The 18,137-nt window shown below is 40.9% G+C and overlaps 1 protein-coding gene across 4 annotated transcripts in view; it reads right to left on the minus strand.

Annotated features, from left to right (window-relative positions):
• The window catches only part of TMEM161B (transmembrane protein 161B), a 42,367-nt gene extending 27,732 nt beyond the window's left edge, over window positions 1–14,635 (minus strand). Inside the window, exons 1-3 of one of the 4 annotated variants that reach the window (XM_017812709.1) lie at window positions 14,592–14,635; window positions 6,991–7,094; window positions 2,459–2,539 (exon numbers count right to left, since the gene is read on the minus strand). In XM_017812709.1, the coding sequence (XP_017668198.1) occupies window positions 2,459–2,539; window positions 6,991–7,094; window positions 14,592–14,594 (188 nt within the window). In that variant the 5' untranslated portion in view covers window positions 14,595–14,635. Of the gene's footprint in view, window positions 1–2,458; window positions 2,540–6,990; window positions 7,095–9,932; window positions 9,951–14,243; window positions 14,451–14,591 lie in introns of those variants that run through there. The other 3 variants (XM_017812711.1, XM_017812708.1, XM_017812710.1) reach the window with 3 other exon arrangements.
• Window positions 14,636–18,137: the final 3,502 nt, after the last annotated feature.

The raw sequence follows: 18,137 nt of genomic DNA on the forward strand, positions 1-18,137 counted from the left end.
TTGAAGTTTTATATCCCTGGTGATTAACATTCACCCTCGAACAAGCATCTACCACAACTGTGGGAAAAGACTGGTAAGGCTGAGGAAAGGCAATAAGAGCAAAGTACAATTATTACTTCGCAGTGTGATTGTGTTTTTCTGTTTAAGGCTCCTATGAGTGAACATAAAGTTATAATTACATAACAAAGTTATTTTACACATAAATAAATATCACTGGTTAAATGGATTGCTACAAATTGTAATGCTATTCACAATTATTTTGCCTTAATTTGTCACAGAAAATTGTTAGATAAAATGAGTTTCTGAATTTTAAAGAATATTGAAAAAAAATTCTATTATATAGCTTTAATTTTACAAGGAACAACTTAACCCAGAGAGTGGTGGTGAATCGTGCTGCATTCAGCTGGCAGCTGGTCACTAGTGGTGTCCCCCAGGGATCACTGCTGGGGCCAGTCCTGTTCAATATCCTTATCAATGATCTGGACAAAGGGATCAAGTACCCCCTCAGTCAATTTGAAGATGACACCAAGTTGGGTGGAAGTGTTCATCTACTGGAGGGCAGGAAGGTTATGCAGAGGGATCTGGACAGGCTGGATCAGTGAGCTGGTGCCAAAGGTATGAGGTTCAACAAGGCCAGGTGCTGAGTCCTGCACTTGGGTCACAATATCCTAATGCTACGGGCTGGGGGAAGAGTGGCTGGAAAGCGGCCCATTGGAAAAAGACCCGGGAGTGCTGGTTGACAGAAGAGATGAACACGAGCCAATGTGTGCCCAGGTTGACTGAGGCCAAGGGCATCCTGGCCTGAATCAGCAATAGTGTGGCCAGCAGGACCAGGGCAGTCATTGTCTCGCTGTATTCAGCACCAGTGAGGCCACACCTTGAGTACTGTGTCCAGTTCTGGGGCCTTCGATTCACGAAAGACATTGAGATGCTGCAGTGAATCCAGAGACAGGCAACAGAGCTGGGGAAGGATGTGGGGGTTATGTCTGATGAGGAGAGGCTGAGGGAACTGAGACTGTTTACCCTGGAGAAAAGCAGGCTCAGGGGTGACCTTATTGCTCTCTTCAGCTACCTGAATGCAGGTTGTAGCCAGGTGGGGGTTGGCCTCTTCTCCCAGGTAACCAGTGACTGGACAAGAGGATGTACTCTCAAGCTGAGCCAGGGGAGGTTCAGGATGAATATCGGGAGGAATTTCTTCACGGAACTGGAATGGACTGCCCAGGGAGGTAGTGGACTAACCATCCCTGGAGGTGTTCAAGAAATGACTGGATGTGACACTTGGTACCATGGTCTAGTTTAGAAGGTGGTGATCAGTCAAAGGTTGTACTAGGTGAGTTCAGAGGTCTTTTCCAACCTAAATGATTCTGTGATTCTGTGAATCACAGAAGCAAATCATGTTCCCAACCATGCATCTTAAGAGCTAGGAAACAGGGGAAAAAAATCATGTTACAATTAACAGATTATATGAGAAATGTGTAAATTAACTCAAGTCTTAAGATTTATTTATAAGAGAGTTCATACTGGGATAGAAGAAACAGGGCTATGAGAAACCTCCTCTGCTGCCAAAAGAAAGCCAGAGGGCATTGGTTGTTTTAAACATAGCCAATTCAGAAATATCACATCAACAAGGCGAGCTCCACCACCTCAGATGTCTCGGCTCTTGACACAGCTGTATTTTTGTTCAGAAGTACATGTTCTTCTGTTCAGAACCTCATGTCTGAACACCAGAAATCTGTTTCCAGCTTAAGCTGACAGACAGCTATCCCACCTCCTCAGTTGCCTTTTTGATAGGTTGAACTAGCCCAGCTCTTTAAGGCCCCTCTTGTAAGACACTTTCTGTTTCCTGGATGATCCTATAGCAGCTCTGTTCACCTGTTCACATACAAAATTAATTTTTCTTTAACATGAGTGATCAGAACTGTATACAGTAATGCAGATAGAGTTCTACACTGGTGTCTTGTCCAAGAGGATTAATATTACCCTCTCTCTTTACTAGAAACATCTCATGTAATACATCCTAGGAGCACATTTACCTTTTTCACAGCTGTATAAGAGTGCCAGATCCTAATAATCTACGTTGAACTAATATACTCAAATCTTTCTTCCCTTGATTCAAGAGAAGAGGTTCAATTCTAAGATTTGCTTTCCTCAATTTTTATCTAAATAAATACATCCACTGAAAAAAAAAAGCTTTGTCACCAAATTAGCAGCTTCACAGACCATTTTGTGAACTGGAAATTAACCAGTTCTGCACAACTTGGCAATGTTCAACCCTTAGTTAAACTGAAAGAACACATTTTGGTAAAGAACTGGGACAATTAATGCAAGTGGGGTAGTCATATGCAATTGGCAGTTTTTAACTCACACAAAGACAAAAGTTGGCTGGCAAAGTTATTACATGAACATGCCGAAAAAAAAAAAGAAGAGAGGGGAAGAAAAGCTTGAAACAAGTATTTACCTGTCTTTTTTGCTCTTCCCTCTTTGCTTCCCCGCAAGAATCCGTAGTTCTTCTTCAGTGGGATGTTGATACCACCGTAAACTGAAGAAAAAGAAAATTTTAAGTATAACAATACCCGTATTTGCAATGTAGAGTGGGGCTTTAAAAACTGTATGTCAGTGCAGACCTATATGCCTATCAAGATACCAGTCATTTGCCACTCCTAAGCAGGACACCCTTATGTGCCAGTACCAATCGTGCCTGAACTGAACCACAGCTCAACTTCAGTTCTCTTCAGCGTGAGATGTTTATTTATGATTAGAAAGCTTTGACACTTTTTCACTCATATGAAAGCCCTCCAGTTCTCAAAACACCAAATTTTAAAGATATCACCAAATACAGGGCTTGTAGAAGCAGAAAAGGTTCATTAGAATAACTATACCATTAAAATTACCCATCAGAACCATATTCTAAACAATTTTATAAAACATAATTATACCCTCAAAAACCCAGCAATTTTTCAGAATCTGAAATAGCTATTATCTAATAATCATTACCAGTCTTTTTCTTAAGCAGAGCAGATCATAACATCAACACTCCTTTCCTAAAGGTCTCCTCACTGCTAGCTTCAAATCCTACTAGAAAAAGTGATATTAAAAAAGTCACTAATTTACATGCAGTTGACCTACAAGTTTTTCCACTTTCACAAATCAATGCATCATCCATTGCTCATTCATTTAAAAGGCAAGAAGTGGGAAGGAAATTCTGAAGAAGAAAAATAGAGATGGTTAAGTGCTAGGATGGTATATTTTACTTAAATCTCTAAGTACATCAAAAACCTCAGTAGCTGAAACAAGGCCTTTTCCACATTCAACAAGATTATCGTCCACATGCAGGAAGGATGTCACTGTGGTCTCCACTCTCAAATGCTGAGGTAAAGGAGACCAAGTATTAACCGAAAAAGACTTGGGAAATGTATGTGGAAGTAGGAGGGCACTAATTGTCACCCACAGCGACATGGGTTTATACTGGTAATAGTTAGAGGCGATAATGGAATCCACAACCATCTGCTCATATTAAGTACACTGCACCAAGTAGGATCATTCAAATCTATGTCGGTGAATTAGAGATGATGTCACATCCAAGTTCAATGAGATAGCAGGGCAAATTTGGAAAGTAAGCATCAAAACCCAAACAACCTCAAGTCACTTGATAACACTTGACTCCCAGCTCTGTTTTGGAAAGGCTTCCTTCAGCTTGGGATCTTTTTGAGAGAAAAGAACTCCAATACCAGTCAATAAAACATCAAACACTGCAAATTTCCCTTGAAGGAATTCACTGCCTGTTCCAAAACTGAAAATGGCAAATATTACAGACTTTGCACAAACACAGAGTTTTTGGGGGAAAAAGAGGAGCTGACTTCTGTTCACTTTTTTTTCAGTGTAACTAAGAGTGAATGTTGTTTAATTAACTTATTTTCATCATGTGTGGTCCTAGCTGAAAAATCTGTGGTTTGTAAACTTTGCTGCAAAAGAGACTTTGTTAAGACTGAGACACACAGAAACTAGAGAAACAACCTTTTCATCCAGGAAGACAAACTGCATTGGAGACACTGACTTCTTCCTATCTTTCACATGACCCAAAGAAAGTGTGAGAAAGCAGAGAAATATTCTTCTGCTTTGTTATTCACAATCTCCTGGATCTGAATTTGGCATGCTGAGATTACCATAAGTAGTTCTGTAATGATGAAAGCTACCTAAGCTGTAAAGAAGTTTTTCGAAATCTTTCCTGCACAGAGAAATAGTACCTAATGCAGCAGAACAGACAAAATTCTTGTTCTGTGTAGTATGCTAACCCAAATCAAACACTTAAGTCACAATTTGCTCCTAATACAGAATATTATGTTGCAAGTGATACCTAATTACAATAGGATACAAGAGTTTGGGGATTTTTCAGTTCATAAACCCTATACACTTAGCATTTAAAATCTTAAAACCAAGAGATCTGAACCAACGTTTTCATAAAGAGGGAGACAATAAAAAAGTAATTTGTATCTGTTTTAGCTTACATATGCTTAAATCTGAAATCCCACAACTGTGGCTTTGACATATCCAAGTTAGTTTGAATAGCAACAGCCACACAGATATGCCCCAGTTAATCTGAATGAAGATCATTAATGAATGCGCAACAAAACATCCATTTTCTCCCGTCTTCCTGAAGTGGCCAGAAAACAGAACAACTGAAACAGTTGAGCAACTTAAAAGCAACATTTTGGTAGAGCAAGTTTTATTAGTTAAAAATGCAAAGGCATATACAGATACTTAGGCTGCCAATTCTTCCAATAAATATATTTAAATTCCATTCAAGCTCTGAAAATAGCATTGATTGAAAAAGTTTGTATTTCTTTACAGATTTAAGTAAATAGCTTTTTGACAGTCAATGATGTAAGTATCTTATGTCTGTCTATTCTAACAGTTCTTTTAAATTTTGAAATGTCTGTGCTTCCTTTTAATGGACTTTGCTTGTACACATACAGGCATCTTGAAATCAACTGGTCACTTAAGTGTTTCCATCTTGTCTGCTAACACATTTATCCTCTCTCCCATTTGGCAAGGACTATCTATAGACATTTCGGTCTATCTTGCTTAGGAAAGCCTGTCAACCCTTTGGAAGCAAGACATTTAGTTCAAATCACGTAAAAACCACTGTTGGGAATCAAAGATGAATTGAAGTCTATTGACAAAAGGAGGAACAGGTAGTAACTTCTCCTAGGCCAGCTGGACTGCTTAGGAGTGTGCCTATTTGTACCTGTACACTTTCTGTATAAAACACCCTACCACTCCACCTGCCCAGGTCTGCCAAACCAAATACCACTGGCAAAACCACAAAACTAAAGAAAAATAGGTTAAAAATAATAGATAGTTTCTCAACTAAACCATCAAAATAACTGGTTTTCTTTCTGCCATTACAACTCAGATTCTTGTTGTCGCGAAGCTTCTAACTTCTTTTCATTTCTGGTACACAGAATTATTTCTGACTCTTCATACAATTCCTGTATTCAGGGAATTATTCATAGTGTCTGAAATTACAATGCACTAAAATAAGTTACCAGGTAAATAAAAGAACACTGAAAAGCAACCATGAGATTTCCAGGCTACTAACATATCAGGACTCCCATCGACTTCAGTAGGAGCAGAATTACCTAAGCACAAGTGCTGAAATCTTGCTTCATGTATTTATCAATCTGCAGGTGTGCAAAGATAAATGAAGAAAAGGATTAGGAAAAAATATTTGAACAGTAAACCTCTCCCTATCATTGGTACATGCCTTAGAACAAGGATACAGAGAGTGAAAACTTTGAAAGAATGAAGATCACAGACATAATACTGAGCAATTCTTTTAAAAGAGCAATTAGATATTTCAATTTTGAAATAAAAGTCTGAACAGGACATAAAAAGTATAACATGCCCTTTGGTGATAAAAAACACTCTAGTGGTAATATACTTGAAAAGCAAATGGTAGGTAGTTTCATATTCATTAATGTAATACTCTTTTTAGGGCACAGAAAAGGTGATCATCACCCTGCAGATGTGGTCAACAATGAAACTTCATTAAGAGTATGATTCCTGTTCATGTTATTCACCTAATAACTACTGTTTTCTGTTATACATAACACACCTCTAAACAACATTTACAGTCAATTCTCACTAGCAACTTACTGGGTGATGAAATGTGGAAAATTAAAAAGAAACAAGTTGGTAATTATGAGATGTAGAATCAAAAAAGGCAATGGAAAAAAGGCAATGGAAAATTATACAAGACTCATTAATACTCTTATGGAGTATATTATTATTCAAGGGATACTCCTTGAATACTACAGGTATTCTCAAAATTTTAACAATGACAAAAGACAGCACTCTATCTTCTAATCAAACTAAGTATTTTTCTTACCAAATGAAAAAAACAGTGTCTGTGATTCCTTTTAATATTTAGCATACTGATTTATATTCAAAACAGCTGTTGTTTTTCATTGTTATTATGGATACAGACACACAGGGTATGCTCCCCCTGCAACTCACTATGTCTATTGATCTATTGTTACAAGGAAGTAGTATATTGAATTTATGCTAATCCTGTCCTATGAAGTATTAAAAAACCAGAATTTTTAACAAATACTTAAGTACTGTTTATATGAAAAGCTAATCAGGAGGTGGATTAACAACACCACAGAGGCAGTGCAGAGGAAAAAAATCCTTCCATTCTTCAGTATCTTGTGTTCAGTTTAGCTTTTTAATATTAAAGGATGTACCTTGTAGCTTTAATATAAGAGTTGAAGAACAATTAACTTAATGACTGATACCATTAGCAGCAACAAACAATTCTATTCTTTTACAGCAACACTGTGGTTTTACCTTGAGCCTGCAAATCAGGTGGCACAATGCTACAGTACTAAGAACAGCTGTCAATTACTTTTCAAGAATTACTGTTACTACTCTAATGCATAACTGCAATGTCATAGTCACACATTGTATAGCAACTGTTTCTTATCTTACCTGCCACTACAGAGAAGCCAGCGAGCAAGAGAATAGTGAGGTATGATCTTCTGTATGACACTAGCCATTACCATGGTAACCACCAGCTGTACACCTATCACACTCTGTAGAGAAATAAGTTAATAATAAGTCAGTATGTGTTTTAGAAAAGTCATAAAGTATCTTAAAAAAAAATAAAAATGCTCTGTATGATAGGTTAATTTTTTGGTTAATTTTAAACTGGAAAGGAACAGAGGGCAGGATACCGTCGCAGTTTTCAAAATAAAAATCCCCTGAAACTTGCTACAATCACTTACATGTTTCATCAGAGGGAAAATGCATTCCCAGGTCACGATGGCCGTAATATATGTCCCCTGCTTCACATACTGAAAGGCCACCCATAGACATGGCATTTCACAAGACATTATGCCTTAAACCTACATCCCTGATTACAAATTTGGGTTTTGTGATCTCTTCAGCTCTGACACGATTAAACAGCTGACATCACAAACCCCCTGGAGTTAACAATAACTTCAAAATTAACAACATCCACGTTGTGAAATTGCAGTCTTTGATTAGTGTAGAGCATTTGCCCCACACTGAACTCCAGGCAGAGGTGGGGAAAGAAGGGCACACAGGAATCAGCATAGCTTCAACATCCAACTCTTGAAAACCATTTGGCACTTCAGGAGTGTCAGCAGCCACCTCATTCCCAGTCACTCAGCAAGCTTTAATTCTGACTGTTTGTTGTTGTTTCCACAATTTTTTTTTAATGCCATGGCAGACTTCCATGCATCCCTACTGTTCTCTCAGTAGAGAGTAAGTCCCACTCCTGTTTCCCAGCCCATCCCCACCGAAGGGCTTGCATCCATCCATGATGGCACTGTACTGCCTATCCTATCACATCTTTGTTATCCAAATGAAATCATAGCTCTGCAACTTCATATAGCCCCCTACTTCCCCATTTTTCCCCATGCTGCATGCATCAATGTACTGGCAGGTCAAAGATGCTCATTTCCCTGAAGAGGTCTAAGAGCTTCTCCCTCATAATGTTGGCCTCATTGTATATACAGATATTTCCTATTTGCATTTACCTACATGTGTGAGTTCCTTTCTCCCCTAATTAGTTGTTTTTAAGGACTGCTCTGAACATAACCTTGCATCCTTTGCTTACCAGCTCAGTCCACCACTTTCTCCTCTTGATTTGAGTCATCACCTCCTTCCTCTCTCAGTCCTAGTCTAAAGCTGCCCATACCAGTTTGACCAGACTGTTGGCAAAGATGCTTTTGCCCCACTTGGCCAGGAGGATGTTATCCCTCTCCAGCAGTCCTTGCACCTCAGAGTGGGTTCCATGGTCATACAAGCCAAGTTCCTGCTATGCAACAAGCTGTTAACCTACAACTCCCCGCCAACCTTCCCCTTCCCTACCAACAATAACTTCTTTGGTCTTAAATATTGCACTAAGGACAGTTCCTACCTTCCTTCAATGCTGTTTCTTTTCCCCCCCACCCTTAAATAAATCAGAAATTGTGTCAATACTGTGTAGATGAAATGTTTTTGCATGATGTGCAGTATCACCCTTAAGCTAACATGATTGAGGGAGATTAAGATAGCCTAAATTATCTTGCAGTATTTGTAAACATTTTCAATATGTTACCACACATCTAACAAAGTGCCAAACGTCAGTTAGAAGTACTTGTTACCTTTTCATACTTTGAAATAACACCTTTGGAGAGGTTCAAATCCCTTTAGTGCTCAAGCCCCTCCTTGCCTCCTCCCTCCTTGGAATTTCTACTGCTCCTACACATTGGTGCCATCAATTCCCTGAGGTACGTCAAAAATTAAGACCTCGCTTTTGTTTATGCTCTATGTCACCGAGATAAGGGATCAAGATCGGGACTGAGAGGTGCATGCATTACTACTCTACCTTTATTGAGGATTGTGCATAGTTCCATGCACAGATTACTCAAACCAATTCCCTGGCTAATTTCCCTTCCAGTGAAAGGAAGTGTTGCTAAAACAAGCTGCCTGCATAATATATTTGATTTTTAAATTACTAACTTGCTAAGGAATTATATACTCTCTAATTTGTGTACAAAACAAACCACGCATTTTAAAAATCAAGTGTTTATTCTGACCACCTCACACTAAGCCTGACCACTGCCACCCAATGTAAGAGAGAAATCACTGTCCCTTTATGCCGCCTGCCCACTAAGCCATGATCCTCAGAATTCACTCTCTCGACTTCTCTTCAATTACTCCTAGAGGTTCCTATCAGCAAGGGAAAGAAAATGCCTTTTCAACTCAAGACGACAGGAGGGAAAATTATACAAATCAAGGCAGTTATTTTTATACAGGGCAGCAGGACCACTACCTGAGCTAAAACACTTACAAATCAACAGACTACTTAAAAGTTCACCAACAGAAACTCATTCCTGGCACAGGAATACAGTAGGTGATGTGGTCACTCAACACGCTATGTGCACATACCAGAAATACGTGTAACATCCCAAATTACCCCATATTATGACACTAGAACACATCTTTCCCCTCCCCCCAAAATACAGTTCAGGCTCTGTCTGCATCCAGCCTCCCACATATTTCTAAGTCTTCACTTTACCACTAATACCAGTTTAAATTTAAAACCACTCATTTCAGGAACATGAATGAAAATTGGGTGTTGGTTCCCATCAATATCTTGCATCCTCTACTTGCACACTCTAAATTAGAGGACAGAGTTTAGATTTTAGTCATAAATCCACAACTTTAAAAATCGAGAGTATAAAAAATAAAGTATGACATATTTGAGAGAGATAATGCACAAGGGCAAAGCCCACATCATATGGGGGTTTTAAGGGCCTCCAGCGAACAAAACCTAGAACCCATCACCTGACCTGTGATAACGTAATTAAGCAAACAATCACTGACCACGCTGACCCAAAACTCATAGAAGCACTACTCACCTGTTAAGAGATGAGGAACTGCTGCACAGACTAAATAAAATGTCTGCAGACACAGAACAGTTTGTGAAAAATCATGTTAACTGAACCCATTTCATAAGACGTTCAGTGCACTGATTCCACACATATCCATGTCCCTATCATGCCTCAGCTTTGCAGCATGGAATTTGAAATCCAAGTTCAAGACTCTAGAGAGAGAGGTCAGTACTCCATTGGTCAGAGACATTTCTGTCAATCTCTAATGCCAGGAAGCACTGGGACCAAAGAAAGAGACTATGTAACACGGTAAGTCAGTTTCTCTGCGAAACATAAGCTGGAAAGAAACCTCCTGGCCAAAACCGAGACTGAAATAGTACAGCCACGCAGTGACAACACTGTCAAATAAACAGCAGTCTAGCTGTGTTTCTGTCATAGAAGGCTTTTGGTTAGAGGTGCCTCTGAAGTCTGGAGCATTGTGCTCTCTTCCAGATCCTTCAGTAAGTATGGCAGTTTGACCTTTACTTGCCTAACACAGCACACTTCACATGAAAGCTTTAAATCATAACAGAGAACACATAAGTGGTCCACAAGAGCAGTATTAGCAGTTACATTAAAGGAAAGTTGGCCAGATTTCTTAAAATTGGGGAATAAAAAGATGACACGTCCAAAAGGGAACAGTACAAGGTTGAATAAAGTACAACCTAAACCTTCACAGTCTTATACTACATACCTGGTGACACACAGTTGCTGATAGTGAGGAGAACAAAAACTAAGAATAAGCAACTAAGATAGAGTTACAATACTCCTATCTACAAGTTAAGTGTACTTATAAAACACCAACAGCTATCTCAGAGCAATAAAAAAAAGAAAAATCAACAAAATTAAAAGTACTTCTGCCTAAAGGACATTTTTCTTTTCATCATTAATTGACTTACAGAACATGAAGCACAAAGTCAGCCAAGGCTGTTTTATCCAAAGACACCACTCCAGTCTCCTCATTTTGACCTTGCCCAAGGTTATTCTTCCTTACTTGTAGTAACAGGTTTTTCCATCTTTCTTTTCCTTACTACATACGTATATATTACAAATAATTCAAACACCTTGCTTTACACAGGACTTTGAAACTACCTGTTCTCTGACAATAACCACCTCCTCCACTGCAAGACGAGAATCTTGAGCTGAAGCCAACTACTGTGTGCACCAGGACTGCAGCAGGGATACAACTGCATGCCTGAAAAAACAGCTGGTCTACAATTTCACCTTCAGAAATGTAATGCCAGCTGCCTTCTTTCTGAAGTGGTAAGTCTTGTAAAAACAAGATTTTTACACAACTGCACTGGAGTATTCTACAGATGTTAACTCAGGGCATAAATCTCTTTCAACGGCAGCATGCAAACATGCTAACAAGGCTGTGAATTTCCAGGTAAGAAATGGAAAAGGTGTTGTATTAGTGGTGACCAGCAAGATCCCTAAGAGAATATAACAAACATTTTCATCTCCTGCAATTCCAAATGTGCAATGGTATTTGTAGAGCCTGAAAGCTAAATTGGTATAAATTTTTCAAAATGCCTTTTAATAGCTGACAAATTATTGCTTTTGCTATTAAATGACACTTTTCCACAGGTCAATTTTCCCCCACATGCCAATTTTTCTCTGTGTGTATATGCCCATGCTCAAGCTGCAGCTTGCAAAAGGATGACAGTGCTCTTCCGAAACATAAATGCAATTCAGAATTGTTTCCTAAACAGTAGAAAATATTATATGGGATGGACAAAGAAAATTGAGCTTGCTGTGCAGCATCTTAAAATGAATGCTTCCTGTGAAAAAGACCACTTTCACAAAAGACCTGTAGTCAGAATGATAGTCAGCAATCTGAGGCAGTTCAAATCTTACTATATGTAAAAATCAGACATTCATAAAGTTAATCTTGGGAAAGATATCTATGCCAAGAGACCTCTTCAAAGTTCAGATTTTTACTTTTTTTTTTTTTCTTTTCTCATGACCAAGTTTTCCCTGAATCAGAATTTTCATGCACCTACCACTGTTTACAAGACAGCAGAGATGAACAAAAGATGCATGAAGTGGCATGATGAATATACAAGAAGTTCAAGACCCAACCACTCACCTTCACGGGTCGTTCCCACCCAAGGGTCACTCCTCTCCTGACCAGTGTCTTTCCACAGATTCAAAAGACAGACAATAAACTTGCATTTTACCCGACAGTCTTTTGTCTTTTTCTACTGAGGCTCTCTAAGCACAAAGATTACAGAACTAGTGATCATTAGGCAAATCAAGTTATTGCTACAGAAATTCCATGGCTGGAACAAGGGCATTTATAAAAAGACACATTTATCTTTATTACTGAAGAGGCCAATATTGAATATTTGTTGTACTGAACACAAGTAGATATGCGATGTATTATTAGATTACAAGTAAAACTAGTTCAGAGAACTGATCTACTACACAGGAAAAAACAAGGTTATACTCCACTATTACTATTCAAATACTTTTTTACCAAAAAAATAGTTAGGGAAGTTTACCAATACTTCCCCAACGACCACAAGTAGGAACTATGGAAGCTCCCACTCTCTAGAACACTTGCTTTTTAAAGAGCAGGCTCTGCCATTAAAGGAATAATTCCAAGCATAAAAAGTGAAAAGTCTTTGATGCCTCTGCTGAACAGTCTAAAACACTGTGGCCTTGCACAGTATTAAGACACTTGTGCAGAGTGTAAAGTCATGGCCTAACTGGCACTGCAACTGCATAGATGAGTCTTGGCAGTCCCAGCTTGGCAGATCTTGATTTTTAAGACTTGATTTAAAAGCCTCCTGGTGCAAAAGAAACTGATGAACATTTCATTCTCCTGTTGCTTTGGAACTAGAGAACGGAGCTTCCAAACACTGTAAAAGTAGACAACCATCTTTTCACTTTGCTGACGTCATGGAACCACACACAAAGATTATTTGTCCACACTGCCAGCAAAGGAAACTGGACTTGATCTTTCAATCTCATCAGGCAGCACAAGCAACCACTCAATTTATTTAATTAAGGACCTACACTGAGAGGAAAAGCTCACAATTTTCAAAAAGTAGCTTCCAATATGGATATTGGCCACAGCACCCATGGAATCCTATAAATGAGTATTTCACGACCTTTTGATTAAATATTCTAACTCTAGAAAAAGAAAAAAAGGAAGAAAAATACTTCATAAGGAAAAGAAATACAGTTCCTTTTATAAGCCTTTCATAATATACACTATTAAAAAGAGCTTTAGTAGAATCATGTGATTAAATCTGTAAGTATGAGAACAGTTAAAAGGCAATTTTATTAAAAATGTAACTGTAAAGTGCATTTCTTAGCAATCTGCTTCAGCAAACAGACACTTCTGCCATATTTAAAATGACATTGAAGCTTAGAGTCATATAGTCATATGGAAGAAAAATATAATATAATAGATATAAAATACATAAAATATACTCTATATTATATGTGCAATTGCACATACAAAATACGTTTTTATACCTGCACCCACATATCCTTGCTCCTTTTATCTATAAGTACATTAAAAGCTGAGCTGATCAACTTCAGTGTTTTCAATGGTAACTAAGACCTAAATACAAAATTCAGCATCTTTATTTATTTGATATCATTACTTAGCCTCCTCTATTTAAGCGACGTATATCCAACAAGTTTATACCATTAACAATTACACCAGTCAAACTTTGTTCTTCCCCTACAACATTACAAGGTCATTCATTGTGCATTATGTTCAGAGCAATATATTCTGGCTGTGCTGAAATACCTGTTGTGAAAAGCAATTTAAAGCGGGATTCTTTTTTCTTTAGGTCCCTTCCAACTCAAACCACTCTAGGATTGTGTGACACTGCCATGCTGCCACACCACACACTGTGACACAGCTCAGAGCACTGAAAATGAACTGGCATTAGTGAACAACAAAGGTTTCTACATATATCCAAGACCACTTACACACCCTATTTATAGGGAGTTTACAGAAGATGTGAGTAAACAGTCAGAATCAAGGAATCGGCATGGTTGGAAGAGACATTTGAGATCATCAAGTCTAACGTCAGTCCAGTGCCGCCAGTGCAATCACTAAGCCACCGAACCACATCACCCAGCGCCAGATTCAGACACCTCCTACACACCTCCCGGGATGCTGACTCCACCACCTCCCGGGGCAGCCTATTCGAATATCCGACTACCCTGACAATGAAAATTTAATATCTAATCTGAAACTCCCCTGTCTCAGCTGGAGGCCATTCCCTCCGGTCCCCTCACTGCAGGCATGGCAGGAGAGACCGGCTCCCACCTCACCACAGCCTCCATCCGGGCAGCTGAGGAGGGCGATGAGGGCTCCGGGTATTTGTGGTCAGACATCCCAACCCTGTCACAGAGCCCAGAGCACGGTGCCTCATTCTCCTTCCCCGCGGAAAAGCGGCACAGAGGGCCCGAACCCCCGAGCAGTGCAAAGGTGCCGGCGTGAGGTCGCGGCGAAGTACAGCCAGCACGATCATTCCCTTAATGAGAGCTAATGAAGAGACCCACTCGGCGGCCTCGGCCCTCCCACAGCCGGGGCCGGGCCCTGCGGAAGCGTGGCCCCGCACCCCAGGCCGCGAGCAGAACCTCTCCCCACTGCCCCCTGGCCCCGCTCCCCGCGCTCACCATGGTGCCGGTGCCGGTGCCGGTGCCCGAGCCCGCGCCGGCCCCGCCCGGCCCCGCTCCCGGCACATAAATCCCCCGCCCGCCGCTCCCGCCCGCACCGCGCCGAGGTCACGCCGCGGCCCCTCCGCTGCCAGGCCCGCCTGGGCTGCCCGAAGAGCTGCCTGTGCGGGTGGGGCCGCACCGCGCTGACACCGCGTCTCGGCGACACCGCTGCCCCCTCCGCTCCGTGCCTAAGGGATGGGGAGAAGCAGGGAGAGCGAAGGCGCCCACCAGGAAGCACCCTCCGCGGGCCGCTCGGCGCCAGCCCTGTCAGGCACAGGCGTGGGCAGACTGCCTCGGGCAGGGCGCCGGCGCGACCTCGGCCACGTGACGCAGGTGGTCGCCCGGAGCGAGGACTCCCCCGCTACGTCCCGGGCACCGCCGGTGCCACTGGGAAGGGAGGGAGGGAGGGGTGATGTGTGGGGGGCGGCAGCGCTACAGGAACGGGCCGGGAGAGGGGAAAGGACAGGAGAGCGGCGGCTCTGTTGTGCATGCGCAGAGGTCACTGAGCGCTCCCTGTGCCCGCGGTGCCGCCGCGCATGCGCAGCGGTGCGCGGTGAGGGCGGAAGCGATTCCGGCCCCGTTCGGACTCGACATGGCGGGGGGTTCGCGGGCGTCGCAGGTGGTGCTGAGGGAGCGGGGCGGGGCCTCTGGGAAGTGCCTCGTGTATCTGCCCTGGAGTGGCACAACGGGGGTAGAACTGTGCTCGGCCTTTGGTCCCAGCTCCGCTGGCCGCCTAGGTCTGCCCTGAGGGACGCGACTGGATAGCCGGTCCCAGAGGAGTGCTGGGAAACAGCCGCGTCTCTCAAGTGGAATAATAAAACGGCTTTCTCGTAAATCGTACCACTTTAAATGCGCCACTGCGGTCTGTCAGCTTTGATCTGGAAACTGAAGCATTCTGGTTGAATGGATAAATGGTATTTCTGTAGAAAATACCTACATCTGGTGGTATTTTGACAAGCTTTGCTACCTTTTTAGAAACCCAGGAGAGCGATTTATAGAATCAAAGCATGATTTTGGTACACAATTTTGAGGATAGTTTTGTTCCAACTCCCCTGCCATGGACAGGGACACCTTCCACTAGACCATGCTCAGAGCCCCGTCCAACCTGGCCCTGAACACTTCTAGGGATGGGGCATCCACAGCTTCTCTGGGCAACCTGTGGCTGTGTGTCACCACCCTCACAGTAAAGCATTTCTTCCTAACATCTAATCTAAACTCTTTTAGTTTAAACCCAGGACACATGTGGCTTTCTGGCCTCCAAATGCACGTTGTAGGCTCCTGTTCAGTTTTCCATCCACTTTCCCTGCAGGGCTGCTCAGAGTGAATCCAAATCTCACTCTGCACACAAACCACTAGGAAAAGATAATTTAGTCACATCGTAACAACTGTCATGAAGACCTATAAACTCTGTCATTCTGACATTTTTAAATGTTACTTTGAAGTATGTGGCAGCTGAAAGAAAAACTCAACTCACGCAACATCACAGTTATAAAACAGTAGAGCAAACAGACTTCAAAGGAAATCCTCTCAGATACCAGAGATTATAGTGCCAAAGACAAAGAGAAGATGATTTTGTCTTATTCAAACCCTTTAATTTTAGTCAACAAGTCTTTGGCTTCCCTATTTATGAATGCTAATTTGGTGGCATTTGTGGCAAATGTAGCATGGTAGAGAAGAGCACTGTCAAGAAAATAACAAATTCTAAAGGCATTTGGTTTACACCATGTGTTTCTGGCAGATAGAATATTAAAGAAAATTAGGAAATTCTTAAAAAAGCAATGTTAAAACTGAAAAGCATTGATCTTGATGTAGAAATGATAAGAGATGAGATGCATTTGGAGAGCAACTGATTTAGACACATTTAACATTTTTGGGTGTAACAGTCTCAAAAGTATGTCTTCTAAAGGAAATTCTTACCTGTGGAATTCTTTGCATAAGATTTCATCACTGATGTGGATTTGGTGGCATTTTGTGAAAAATAAACAATCAAAATTGCTAATGAGCAGAGCTATTTCATTAACCTAAACAAGAATTACCAATTGGTCAGTTTGAACTCCAGCAATCATGAGTTTAGAGACCTAGTATTTTAATTGCAGTCTTGTTTAAATGGGTGCTTAACAAAAACAATATACAAGGCCAAAGCTCCTGTAACCACTATACAAAAATGGATTTTTTTGAATGGATTTATAGGAGTTGAGTGGAGCCTTTCAAGCAGCAAGCTAAAGAAGATTGTCCCATGTGCTACTGTCACAAACACCATCTCACCTGTGAAGTCATTCCCCTGAGCCTTGTTGTCTCACGTAGAGGGCAAGTTTTAAGAAACTCCTTAGATCAGACATGTCTTTTCTGCCTGTGACACCTGGATGCAAGACTGGCTTAAGCTGGGCCCATGTGCCTCATTCTTCAGAAAACAGGCAAAAGCTCCTCAAAAATACATTTCTAGAGTATTATGACTACGAAGGCAGTCACATTTTTATGTGCATGAGTATGTGTCTGTGCTTAATAAGTTGCCTCGTGGAATCCGGGTCTGGCCTGGGTTTTCTAGATCTTAATCCCCACACCCAGCCTCTATATTGTATTTTAATATTATGACCAAACTATTTTAACTATGTACAAAAGTATGTATTTATTATATATTGGTTCACACAACTGTGCCATGCATATGCACGTTCCCACACGTATCTATGTCTATATGTGTAGAAAACTCATGTTGTCTAAAATGTGTTCTTTAAAATGGTACACAACATACAACAGAGTAATCAAACCAAATTTACCACTGCCAAAACTAGGCACTCCTCATTTTATCAACTGTGTGTCACTTCTGAAGTGATTACTGTTCTGTTCAATTAACACAAGTAACCCAATTGGAAATGTGCTTTCTGGTAGTGAGCACACTTTTTTCCCCTAAAATATCAAGCTACTGAGCAGCAAGTGCCTTCTTGCTGAGCAGTTCAGTAGTGCTAGAAAGGCCTGTGGTGTGTTGTGACTTCATTTAAGCACTATGTGTTAAAAGAATTTAAAAATAGATGGCTCAGACAGTAGTATTTCCTTTTTAAAAGCACTCAATGGTTTTGATGTTTTTTTCTCTCTACTGTACCTTAAGGCTTCATCGACATTGTTTGAATATACACTGGAGTACTTGAAAAATGAACCCATAATGGCATCATCAAAATGTGGGTATATCAGCAATGGGCCAGTACATGCTGCAGTATCCCACAATGGCATTCATGTGCAAAAAATTCTTGTCACGAGTGAGCGGGCTGCAAACTGGCAAAGCATTCCAGATGTGTGATGCAAAAAAAAAAAAAAAAAGGTGAAGGTCTCTACTATTTTGGCATTAAGGCAAGCAGTAGATGATGATTGGTGGGCTGGAATCTGCAGTGCAAGTGCAGAAAAGAGCTTGAGCCAGTTTGCAGGAGCTGGACCACTGAAGGTCTTGCAGATCAGAAAGAGAATTTTAAAATGAATCTTCTGCTTCACAGGGGAGCAGTATAATGAGCAAAG

Source organism: Lepidothrix coronata, unplaced genomic scaffold, assembly GCF_001604755.1.
Source record: "Lepidothrix coronata isolate B3197 unplaced genomic scaffold, Lepidothrix_coronata-1.0 Scaffold37, whole genome shotgun sequence".
NCBI lineage: Eukaryota > Metazoa > Chordata > Aves > Passeriformes > Pipridae > Lepidothrix > Lepidothrix coronata.